This window comes from Spodoptera frugiperda, chromosome 20 (genome assembly GCF_023101765.2).
Source record: "Spodoptera frugiperda isolate SF20-4 chromosome 20, AGI-APGP_CSIRO_Sfru_2.0, whole genome shotgun sequence".
NCBI lineage: Eukaryota > Metazoa > Arthropoda > Insecta > Lepidoptera > Noctuidae > Spodoptera > Spodoptera frugiperda.
The window spans coordinates 11060457-11072809 of NC_064231.1; the positions used below are offsets into that span (position 1 = coordinate 11060457).

The window sequence follows — 12353 nt, forward strand, 5'->3', positions numbered from 1 at the left end:
ACCACCGCGTTCCTACTCTTGCTTTACGAACCAGAGCCCCGGTAAACCCGTTAGGTAGTCCGTAGCTGCGAATGACCTCTGCCTACCCCTTCGGGGATAAAAGGCGTGACTTTGTGTGTGTGTGTGTGTGTGTTAAAAGTAATTTTGGACAAGATGTTATGCTGTCCTGACATTATTTAGAAGCCCGAACTAAGTATAATATTGAACGTGATAGAATTTAAGATTTTAACCAATCATTTAGAATAAAAAATAATCTATTTCATACAATATAATATCAATACTTTAATCTATCATTCAGAATAAATAATTCTATTTCGTATCAGTATTTCTAGTTCAAGTCCTAAATTCAGGAAAGTAAACAAAATTAATTTACTGCGATTTTATTTTGCTTATAAACCCTTTCATAGCATCTATAAAATCTCACAAGCAACTTTGTGAGCAGTAAAGTAGTAAGATTTGCTGGCATTTACAAGATTTAGGGTATAATAGAAATCAATATAATAAATTAGCACAACCGACTATGAAAGGTCTACAATTTAAGAGAACAGTTAGAATAACGGGACTTTTTTAAAACGAAATGCGAGTAAAGGTCATTCTAATCTAAATTGCGTGCTGTTACTGGTGTCAAAAATTTAAAAAACTGGCCTGTTTAATCAACCTATAGGGAAATTGCCCTATTTTTCAACAGTCACACTTGCGACTACTTAATGACATAACTGAAAACTTTAGTGTTGTACATTATGTGTAGTGCCCTATTTTTCATATCGATGCCCTCACATTAGGATGTTTCCCTGTGTCGTGCGTCGCGTTTACAAACATGACATTTTTTTTAACGTTGCCCCACACTAGTGTTTTCTCCTGTGTCGTGGGTGCGTTTACAAACATACAAGTTCACATACACATGACACCCAGAACCGAAACAACAATTTGTGGATCACACAAAGAGTTGCTCCATGCGGGAATCGAACCCGCTACCCGTGCACAGCCGGTTACCCAGCCACCGCGCCAACCAGTCAATTCTTCATTAAAGAGACGCCACATTACATCCACTTCAGCGTCTCAAACAGTACTAAGAAGTAATAACTATCAAAGTGTTAATACATAATTTAGCACAATTTAATGTCAAGTATTTGTAAGCTCCGAGACAACAGTTTCAACATTTATACATGATGGAGGACATCGTAAAACGGTTTTATTGTCACCAGTTTTGTGGTCTCTTGTCATATCGCGATGGCAGTTACATTTCTTATTGCTTTCTAAGAGATTTGACCTTTAGGCGTAAAAAAGTAATAACTGCAAGTACAATATCTGTTTAGTTTCAATATGATTCACGGGCTTGGGAATTTAACTGTCGGAAAAATGTTGTGGTTTGCATAGAATTTTGATGTATAAAGTTTTTTATTATCTTAAAGTGCTTAGTTACTTACAGCTGAACTCGGAGACATTTTATGTTAACTTAAACTATTCCGTAGTAACGATTTCGTATCGTAACATTTGCTAAAACCTGGGGTAAGTAACCCTTAAATGACTCTAAATACGGACGGTTAGTATTCAAAGTCAAGCTTCAGTTTTTTACTACCACGGAACTTTTAGTCATTTAGGATTTAAATCGTATACATGTGTAATCGTATACATTCAGAAATGAATTAACATTTCAAAAATACTTAGAAACTATTTAACTGGACATTTAAGTGGAAAACTGCAGAAGTAATAAAAATTACAGACATGAAATAAATAAATCCAAAACATATTTTTCTCACAAACCTACAAGCTTTTACTCGCATTTAATCAAGTAATCAAACAGGTTCCTCTACAAGAAGCGTTTCCCAGTCAATTTTCATCCAGTATCGACATGGAAAGTTCCAGAACTTCGAAGATTACATTCCGCCCGGGACGATAATCACTCCCGAGCGTGGCGACTTTAAAAACTTGTGTTGTAAAAAACGGACGGCTTTATGGGTTAATCTCAAAAGAATATCGTTAGTAGTCACTGTAGACGATCATTTACCAATTTTGTAATATTTCCTTCGTTTGATGTGAAGTTCCTTTTCTTGGGTAGCTTTATGAAACGTTTACCTAGGTACTGAAGAGTTCTTAAGATTTACTTTATAGGTACAGTTAGGTCTCAGAAAAATAGCAAATAGGTATACCTAATTACATTGGCTTTTGTTGAACGTTACGTAGTAAATGTATCGTATACACAATTTTAATTTTTTATTTTGGCCCACACTTAGATTTTCTCCTGTATCGTGGGTGCGTTTACACACATACAAATTCACATACGCATGACACTCACACCCGAAACAACAAGTTGTGGATCACACAAAGAGTTGCTCGGTGTGCGAACCCGCTTTTCGTTATACGGCTGCCTGTTGCCCAGCCAACGCGCCAACCGTGCAGTCATTAACTCATTCACTCTCCTATTCTTTATCCACCTAATTATAGAATAAATCAACAGCCCAATGTTTCAAACCATAATTTTGGCAAGACAAACACAAATATGACCATATAAATAAATCGTTTAGGTTGCATACATATATCCAAACAAAAATATGCCACAATACAATAATCTATCCCAATTACCTATGCTCCATTGTATTTAATCCCATTTCCCTTGTTTATATTTATTTCTTGCATACAACCGTAATATTTGCCCGAAATAACCCCAACCCGTGGTTCTTTTCATGGGGTGTTTGCCTTCCAAAGCCTGTATTTGCCCCGTCACTTTACGTCCCTCGTTAAACACATGATTCATCTTTTAATCTAATAGCCAACGAGGTGCAAAAAGGGGCTTTGGAATAATCTGCCATTTAAATAAACAAAACGTTTAAATGTCGTTAACACTTCACATTTGGGAACACTCGTTTTATACGGTGAAAGTCTCGGTAATGCCCATTAATAATAATATTAAAATTGTCACATAATTTCTGCCCACATTTCTACCCAATGTAATATATCATGAATTACTCAAATCTAACTGTAACAGAGCCAATTTTTAACCAGATTAAGTCACCTTATATTGAAGTAGAATTTTTTAGTGTTTTTCTGAGTATTAATATTGCCATCCTGTCTGAAAGTATTACTGGGTCAATCTCCAAAACGGGCGTATTCGTGTGATGACTGTAGCGTTCATCACCTACTGCGAATGCACCAAAATTATGGTGAAAGATGAGGTGAAAAAATGTAGACACATTTTATCTGACTATAATAGAGATGACGCTATTTCCTCCTCCATTAAACACTTCTGATAAATTAATCATAATTGAAGCCTGGCTTCGACTTCACTACAGTTTTCGATAAATAATGATAATATGGAACAATAGAACAGAATCCTAACCCAAATCTATTGAGAGCTATACAATTAACCGATCCGATGGTCACAGTGGCTAGCCTAATCATTAGTTCTCTTCGCTCGGTTTGACGTGGTCAGCCAATGAAGCAGATACATATTGTACGAAGTTCTAACAAGACATTTCCATTGTTTCCAACTGAGATTGGCTTGATTGAGATTGGCCTTGAAATAATTTAGATTGTTGCTAGGTCTAGATATGGATTACAGTCTAAAAGCATAGTCCTAATAGTAATAATAACCACAACATAAGCTAAAACATTTTTAAGTTTATTTAGTTTTTTTTTAACGTTTTACAGAGAGAAATAAACTAAAAACTATATAAGTGAAATAAAAAATCAGCTCAAAAAAAAACTTTTACTATACACACTTCTACAAACTTTATCTTAAATACCTTAACACTATCTTACGTGTTAAAACCCTTAGCATAAATGTAGGTACATATTATGTGAATTTAAATAACTTGCAGCTTTACATACGTTCTCTACGCAATTTTTTATTTAGCAAAAACCGAAGCTCCAAATCCTCCCTCAAAATCATCAACACATCAACAGCCTAACTAACGTTTGACCTTTTTTGCAGTCTTCGTGCTATGCTGGTCTCCATACATGATCTTCGACCTGCTGCAAGTCTACGGCTACGTTCCAGACACGCAAGGGAACATAGCCATCGCCTCGCTCATTCAGAGCCTGGCACCGCTCAACTCTGCAGCCAACCCTGTCATATACTTCATATTCTCTAACAGAATATTTGTTAGCCTAAGGTGAGTTTATAGTTAGATTTTTATTTCTAGATACAGGTATCTAGAAACACTGGCGTTGGTTTAATTTGATTTAATGTGTGGGTTGTAATAAAATCAAAGGAAAATCAGTTGGGTGAACATGTCCTGGAAGCAATAAGAGAAAAATAAATAAATAGAGAAGAATAATAAAAAAGTAAAAGAAAATTGTTGAAAAAAACAGATGAATCATCTAATGGCAATAATAAGCAATGGTCACCGCTCATGGACATCCGAAACACCAGAGGTATTAAATCCCATTCCGGTCTTTTGGGGGTTGGGAATTTGAAGGTTGTTGAGGAATCGGGGATTTGGAAGATTGGAATATGTGTTATCCGCAAACGTTGTTTCACGTCGGTTTTCTATGAGGCCGTGGTATTACTCCGATTGAGCCGGCCTATTCGTGCGAACCATGGCTCTTTCACTTATAACTCACATAAATCCGGGTTCTGAAAATCATTAGGTTTTAGGATAACAAAATAGTAAAAGGTTTCCATTGACCTCAAACACTAATCCTTCCGAAATTGATCTAGGTGACAAAAAGCCCCAATTTGCGAAGTTATAACACCTTATAGCATCATCTTAAGCAAAGACCTTTTAAAATACGAGCCCGGTATAAAAATACAGTGCTTTATAAAATGAGGTTTTATTAAACTAATCTGGGCAATTTGGATTTTCTTGCGTAAAAATGTTTAAAGAGAATGTACTGAGAAGTTACGTACTCGTATTTTTTCTGGAATATTCCGTTGGTATTTTGTATTAAATGCTACTTTAATGTAAAAGATGATCAGAACCAGCCTTTATTTAACGATTAAAATAAGTATTATAAAATCTGATAGAGGTATGATTCTTATTCTGCGGGCTTTTTTGTTGCTCACACTTGAATTTAAACTATGTTTTCCATATTTGCAAATTAATTTATAATAATGTTACTTTTTTGGTTTTTAATTATAATAACCATCATATAGTATGAGTTTACTACATCATATTATAATATAACCTATTATATGACACAAAATTACCGTTTAATCTAATCTACCTCTATTTTAAGTGTCCTTAAAATAGCAGTAATTTCATTACTTATTTCGTAAGATAAACTCATTTCTTTGGGACCCTACACTTGAATAAAGTAAAGTAAAATTTCAGAATAAATTATGCTATTTATTTTTTGTAAATGACCCGAGTCCTTAAGATCCTTAAGTAAAAACTTTTAATACTGAAGAGAGAATTTTCAGTAGGTACCTTAGAGCCGACCTTATTTAATCGTCTGTAATGAAAACTGTAACTTTGTGAGTAGTAAGTAAAACGGTATTTATAAATAGTAATTAGACTTAATTTATCGTTTACGTTGAATAAATGGATCGTTAAATCGTTAATTTTGATGTTTTGAAATTATTTTATATTTAGATTATTTAAGTTTACTTATCTTTGAAATGATGCTATTGTATGTACTTATAGTCGTGATAATATTAAAGACGTTGTTTTTTACTATTGCAGTATTAATTTTTCACGACGTAATAATACTGTGATTTTATAATTTCTTAATGGAATACCTAACTCCATTTAGAAAACTTTAACATTATTTCATGTAATTTTGGATATAACTTTCGTGAGACATACTAATATAATTATTATGTTATCGAGTTCCTCGTCAAACACTTACGTGAATAAGCCGATAACACAATAATTAATCATTTCATGTAATTTACATAATATGTCAAAATTAATATGGATGAATGAATAAATTAATATAGACTTAGCCGAAACAAAAAAGTACTGTTACAAAAATACACTTACCATTTTTCTTTACCCATCTCTCCACCGCAAAAAACAGCTCCATAGTTTGGCTATTTCATAAACATGAACAAAACAAGCTTTTACTTTAGAAATAGCCTTTTAAAACAAGAATAGGTCTTAAATATCTTGTAACGACACCATCTAGCCTCTAACGGTACTCAAATCGAGTTTGTGACGCCAAAATGCACTTAACTACTAAACGGTTTATGCTTTTGAGGTCATAAACTTGTCTTGTATATTGCGGTTTGAGTGACTATCTGTTGCTTCTTTAATGTCTTCTGTTAAATACGGTCGTGTGTAATGAGTTCTCGGTAGAGAAGTGTTGTTTCATTATGTGTAGTGTGTTGTATGATTCTTCTTTATTGCATACATATAAGTGTGGGAGAGCTGTGTTTCGGCACGAATAGGTCGGCTCGATCGGAGTGATAGCACGGCCTCACAGAAAACCGACGTAGAACAACGCTTGCGTTTTGTTTCGGTGTGTGAAAGAGGTTACCGGAGGCCCAATTACTTTCCACCCCAATCTCCTCGAACCCCGATTCCTCAACAACCCTTAAATTCCTAATCCCCAAACGGCCGGCAACGCATTTGTAAAACCTCTGGTGTTTCGTGTGGCCATGGGCGACGGCGATTGCTTACTATCAGACGCGTATACATGAAGTATCATGCAACTCATAAAATCTCTTCTAACCTCTTTTGCGTGGAAGGTTTTTTAGGAACAAATTAAAAATGTCTGTGATTTTCAATTTGAAGTAAAGTAGTTTACTTTATTTTAAACATTATAAAATCACAGTATTAAATACAATATAAAATCCGAATTTTAATATTAGCGTAATCATTCAAATATTATAACGTAATTATTTAAGCAAATAAAACTTGATTAGGTACTTGACGTACACAAACCTCCCACTACCTACGCTCACACTCTACAAATAGGTAAAATCATTATTATATTACACAAAGAAAATATATTATAATAATGTAATATTAAATGGAAACTTTATTACATTAAGTAAATTAATTCAAAGTCCCAACTAAAATTGAGCTGATGTACTAATTAAACATTTGAGAAACATTTCTGGCTTTACGTACCTACACATCAAATGTAATTAACTCGCGATAATTGGTATGTGCTCCACAACTTTCTTAACGAAATTAATTAAGACGGTTGATTGAAAATTGTTAATTATTTATACACTCGTGACAGAATTTGTCGAGTACGAATGTACTTACCATGTAATACAACTTATATATTATATATAATACATCAATAGGTCGTAGCAGGCCACTACTGAAGTATAGACTACGTAAGAAGGTCTTTTATAATCTCCATTAGCGTCGGCCAAAGGAAAAATATTGGAAATCACAGAATAAAATTTTCAATCTTATCTGAAAGTGCTGCTGCTTAGTCTCTGTGTAATGTGCAGTCTCTACTGTGAGATGTCAGTTCTTACGATAAAAGTCAAAGTCAAAATAATTTATATTAATTAGACCAGGAAGGCAGTTTTGAAGGCCAAACAAAATATTTAAGTGAAAAAGTTATTTGCTAATTCCAATGCGTAGATTCCTATGAAACCTAGGAAACTCCATATTATCTCCATGTATTCCTATGGTCCTAAGAAACTCCATAGGTTACTCTTTTTCAATCAAGTTCTAAATACAATTCTTAGTTACATTGTTTCGTTAGTTCAATTACGTAATTTTGAAAGAAAATCGGTCGTCGTTTAGAATCCGAATGATTTTCTATTGTAACAAATGTGGACATTTGGATAGTTGTATATGACATAATAATAATAACTTAATGACAGAACCAATGTTATAAACAAGGAAAATTTTCTTATCTCAACAGGAACATTCCTCCATACAAATGGCTATGGTGTTGGGTGCGGGCGAGTGACAGTCCTGCTGGGAACGAATCGCGGGCACACACTGAGCTGCTGACGTCATCACATCGACGGACTAGGCATGAACTGACTATACGAGTAAGTTCCAACTTATTTTAAGACCTTTTACACTTTCAGAGTACATATGAGACCGATAAAGATACCTGTAATAGGACTAAGTATATATATGGTCATACTTCGGTTACAAATATGGACTCTATGTTAGCAAAGCGCATTGTGAGAACTATAACCTAAACAATGGGTTCTACGAGTCATGTTACTTAATGCAATAGACGCAAAATAAATGAATATCTAATTTTGCAAGTTTCATTAGTATATGTAGAACCCGTCGTTTAAATCAACTCCGAGATCCTTTGCTCGGCAACGACGAGCCTGTCTGATCACAAACTCAAAACTAACTAAGTTTGCCTTTTACTCCTCACACTCAAAAACTTTTCAATCACCTACATAGACACGTTCGAACAAAATTTTATATCTAGCTCTAACATCGAAGAGACAATTTCAAAGAAGCACAGTTTTCTAAGCGTGTGGGTGGGAATATAGTACCAACATGTTTTCAAGGGGCAGTCACGTGCGATGAAGCATGTTTCAGTAGTAAGTGAAAGACCTGTGAAGCGTGAAACTTCACTGAAATGTTTAAACAATTTCTCCACCAATACGGAGTTTGTAACCTACATTTATGTTGTTAGCAAGTCCTTTGTGACATAGACTTGGATCAAAATCTGATATATAAGTTAAACTATGTCATTTAACGAGTTGGTCTGAGTCTCGAGTTGGGCTACGCATTGTTGAAACTTTTCGGTATTCAAAAAAGTTCTCAGTAATCATAATAGACTTCTAGAGTTTAGAACCGTGCGCGAGATGTGTACTACTAGGTCTAATATATAAAAGTATATGTGCAGGCAGAATACAATGCTTTTAGGTTGTAAAATCTTTATTTGTAAAATATGTCATATGCGTGCTCTATCGTCGGCCGCCGCTTACCACCAGGCCAGATGGTGGCCAAGCGACATCCTGTTAAGTATAAAAAAATGTATTTCTTGCAAATAAATGAAAATAAATTTATTAGCTGGGGCGTTATGTATGTATCTGTCTATTCAAAGTCTAGTCGTTTGTATCATTCTCTGAAAGTGTAAAACTTCCTGAGCAAGCAAACCAAGTTACAGTGGTACTAATCTATATCAGAAACTACACTCTATTCCGACTTCTGTCGAGAATCCATCTCAAAGCCTCACACAAAAATAAGTCATATGAATTCAAACGCACTACTCGACTCGCGCATAAATTGCTTCATCAGAAATGGAATGATATTTCTACTTTGGGTCCACAAAACTGAAGGCGTCACAATTTATTTATTGCCTGATATTTTTGTTAGTTCATTGATACGCAATTCTTTTATATTAAAGTTCAATTTAAAAATATCGTTATCGTAATATAATCTCGTATTTTAATCCCGGAAGGTGTAGAGTTGCACAAAACTATGTAACACCCACTTTTCATCAGTTTTGTCCTATGTAATCTAATCTTTATATATATAATTCTTCTGTACGTCTTTATATATATAATTCTTCTGTACGTGTGTATGTCACTGAACTCCTCTTAAACGACTAGACGGATTTTGATGAAACTTTTTGTGTGTGTTCAAGAGGATCTGAGAATGGTTTAGATTCACAATTTTGTCCGCTGGACAATGTTTTTTTAATTAATTTTTAATTTATTAGTAGTTGTTGATTTTGGAATGTTTTACATCGGATCCGACGGACGGCGCTACCATCGCAGTGTCAAATAATAATGACGTTAGATATTGTCATAACATTTGAATAATAATTTTCATCAAAAAGGTCCAGAATGTTTTAGCTTATTAAAAAAGTTTAAAATTTTCAAATTAACGTGTAGACAGGACAACGTCTGTCGGGTCCGCTAGTATAATATAAAATTTCCATGTCACAATGTTAGTTACCGTACTCCTCCGAAACGGCTTTACCGATTTTTACCAAATTTTATATGAATATTCAGTAGATCTAAGAATCAGCTACTATCTATTTTCTACAAATAATTTATAAGGCAAAACAACGTTTGCTGGGTCAGCTAGTATGTAGCATATAAAAAAAAACAATCGGACCACAACAAAAACCATTTGTCTAGTTCCATCTAATTGGTATTGTTTAGAAGTTGTACATTCAACCTCAACTTGGTTTGAAACTATTTTAGAAACATGCAAACCAGTGCAGACAATTGGATTCAAAGAAAACAAAGCAAGCGTTCGGCATGTGAACAATTTCGCCTGTCTCCAATTTCACTTTAAAATGTAGACATATTGGTTTTTCGAATTGCAACTCTAGCAATATAAGCTTAGAATTTAAAATAAAGAATATATTTTGTTGGTGCCTCTCAGCTTCTGTTATCTTGGTACAAGGTGATTTTTATATTGAATTTTAGTTTAACTGTTGATGTAGCTTACTGGCACCTAATGCTTCTATTTTATTTGAGTTTTGACTTCAAGCTTCCTTGTGTGAACTGCTAACAAGTGGAATTCTTTGCCAGAGTCTATGTTTCCTGAGTTCATTTGGCACCCAGGTCATACCGTGTAACCGTAAACCGTGTGTAGCAACCTATTCAGGTATTATTCCTAGGTTGCTTAGTCGTACTTCATCGTAGGTCGCATCATCATTTACCACCAGGCGAGATAGTGGCCAAACGTCGACCCTTCAGCAGCTATAGAAAATAAAATAAAATGAAAGAAATTTTTTTTCTATTCTGTCTACTTGCGTACACTAAAACTATATAATACATCATGATCACTATGTTTGTGTTGTACATACAATTATAAAAGCGTCAAAACTTCAATACTTGTACTTAAAGTTACGTTTATCAGCTTATTACATAAAAAAGTAAAGAAAAAAATGTCGACCCAATCCCAATAAATTAATAAGATTAAATTTTTTAAGGTCTTACTTAAATTATTGACCCGAAGAATTGTTATCACATCAATTTGCAGGAAAAGTTTCCCCAAAATCCAAGTCCCAAAGAACTTTTACTCGGAATATTAAAATTCCTACATCTCTAGTTTTATTACTTTGACTCCATCGCTTGATTGATTCCAGGCTAACATTTTTTCGATATAAGATTTTGGCCTTTTTATTTATGCTGGTAGTTTCCAATATTGCAAAACATTGAATAATTGTTATTTATCGAAAATACCACATTTTTTCCGGTGAATGCGTCGAATTTGCCTTTAATATAAATTTCACTCAAATACTAATAATAAACAGGATTGTTCCAGTAGTACAGGAGTTATGCCCATGCATTTTGGTTTTTTTACGATATAAGCCGGTAAAGCGGCAGGCAGATCACCTGATGGTAAGCAATCGCCGCTGCCCAGGACACCCAAATCACCAGAGGTGTTATAAATTAAATAATATAATATAAGTTATAAAATCTGTTGCCCGCCTTTTGAGGGTCAGGAATTTAAGGGTTGTTGGAAAATTGGGGATTAGGCAGGCGGGTAATTTTATTGAGCCTCTGGTAATCTCACTCACACTCGTGCCTAAGCAAGCTCGCATGTCTAATTTTACGTAACTATACATTTAATTTCTTCTACCCAGGTAAAAGACGACAGCGTGAAGTTTCCAAAGCAGCGTCTACACCAGTGCAACAGCACAAACTCCAAAAAGGTTCGTTTACATCTGCCCGACCAGCAGATCAACAACAACTGCCATCCACCGCAACGAAGAAGGGATGATACTTTCCTGTAGACTTATTAAACAACGTCTTAATATGCCGTAGTTCATTTATCTTTGAAAATTACTCGACTTAAATATATGTTGAATGAATTACTTACTGTTTGAGGTAACTTGACTAGTGTCAAATCATGACAGAGACCTTTAGACGTGAATAGCATGTAAATGACGATGCAATATGCAGCCAACATAGTACAGTCGGAATATCCATCGTACATTCCAAAGTAATCGTAGAATTCACGTGAAAATCATAAGAGGTATTAGCTTCTGCTAGCTGCTTCTATCTTATTACCCAAGTCAGCTCATACCCTGTCTGTATACCATCAAAATCCGTTCAGTAGTTTCGCGTAGTGTGTTGTCATTTACAATGGAGGCTTTAGATAGAGGCTTAAAAGAGGTTGAAAAAACTGTTGACTATAATATATTCAAGATATCACGCGGAGAGTTCTCTTGTCTAGGCATACATTAAGTCGAGTATTTTTCAAAAGGTTCTTACGGTGGTCAGTAATTTTAATGAAACTATGTATAATATAATATTTTATATGTACGTACATGTATACTGTGTAATTTTAATAAATGTGAACATTTTTAGACATAAGGTGACATTAAACGAATTGGATATAATAATTGTAATTTTAATGTTTTAATATAATTATAAAAAAACGAATTGTAAAAGTAAATTAATGTTAGCTTAATAACTACGAATCTATTATTTCTTATATTCCAAACTGGACTTTGCAATGACGAATAAATAAATATTCGTGCCTATTTATACAAAGCTTGTA

At 34.3% G+C, this 12353-nt stretch overlaps 1 protein-coding gene across 1 annotated transcript in view; it reads left to right on the forward strand.

The window, feature by feature from the left end:
• LOC118282333 (cardioacceleratory peptide receptor-like) overlaps positions 1-11907 on the forward strand; it is a 58105-nt gene extending 46198 nt beyond the window's left edge. The window contains exons 9-11 of the mRNA XM_050701365.1: positions 3932-4112; positions 7774-7906; positions 11434-11907. Coding sequence (XP_050557322.1) covers positions 3932-4112; positions 7774-7906; positions 11434-11583 — 464 coding nt within the window. The 3' untranslated portion in view covers positions 11584-11907. The remainder of the gene's footprint in view (positions 1-3931; positions 4113-7773; positions 7907-11433) is intronic.
• The last annotated feature ends 446 nt before the right edge of the window (positions 11908-12353 follow it).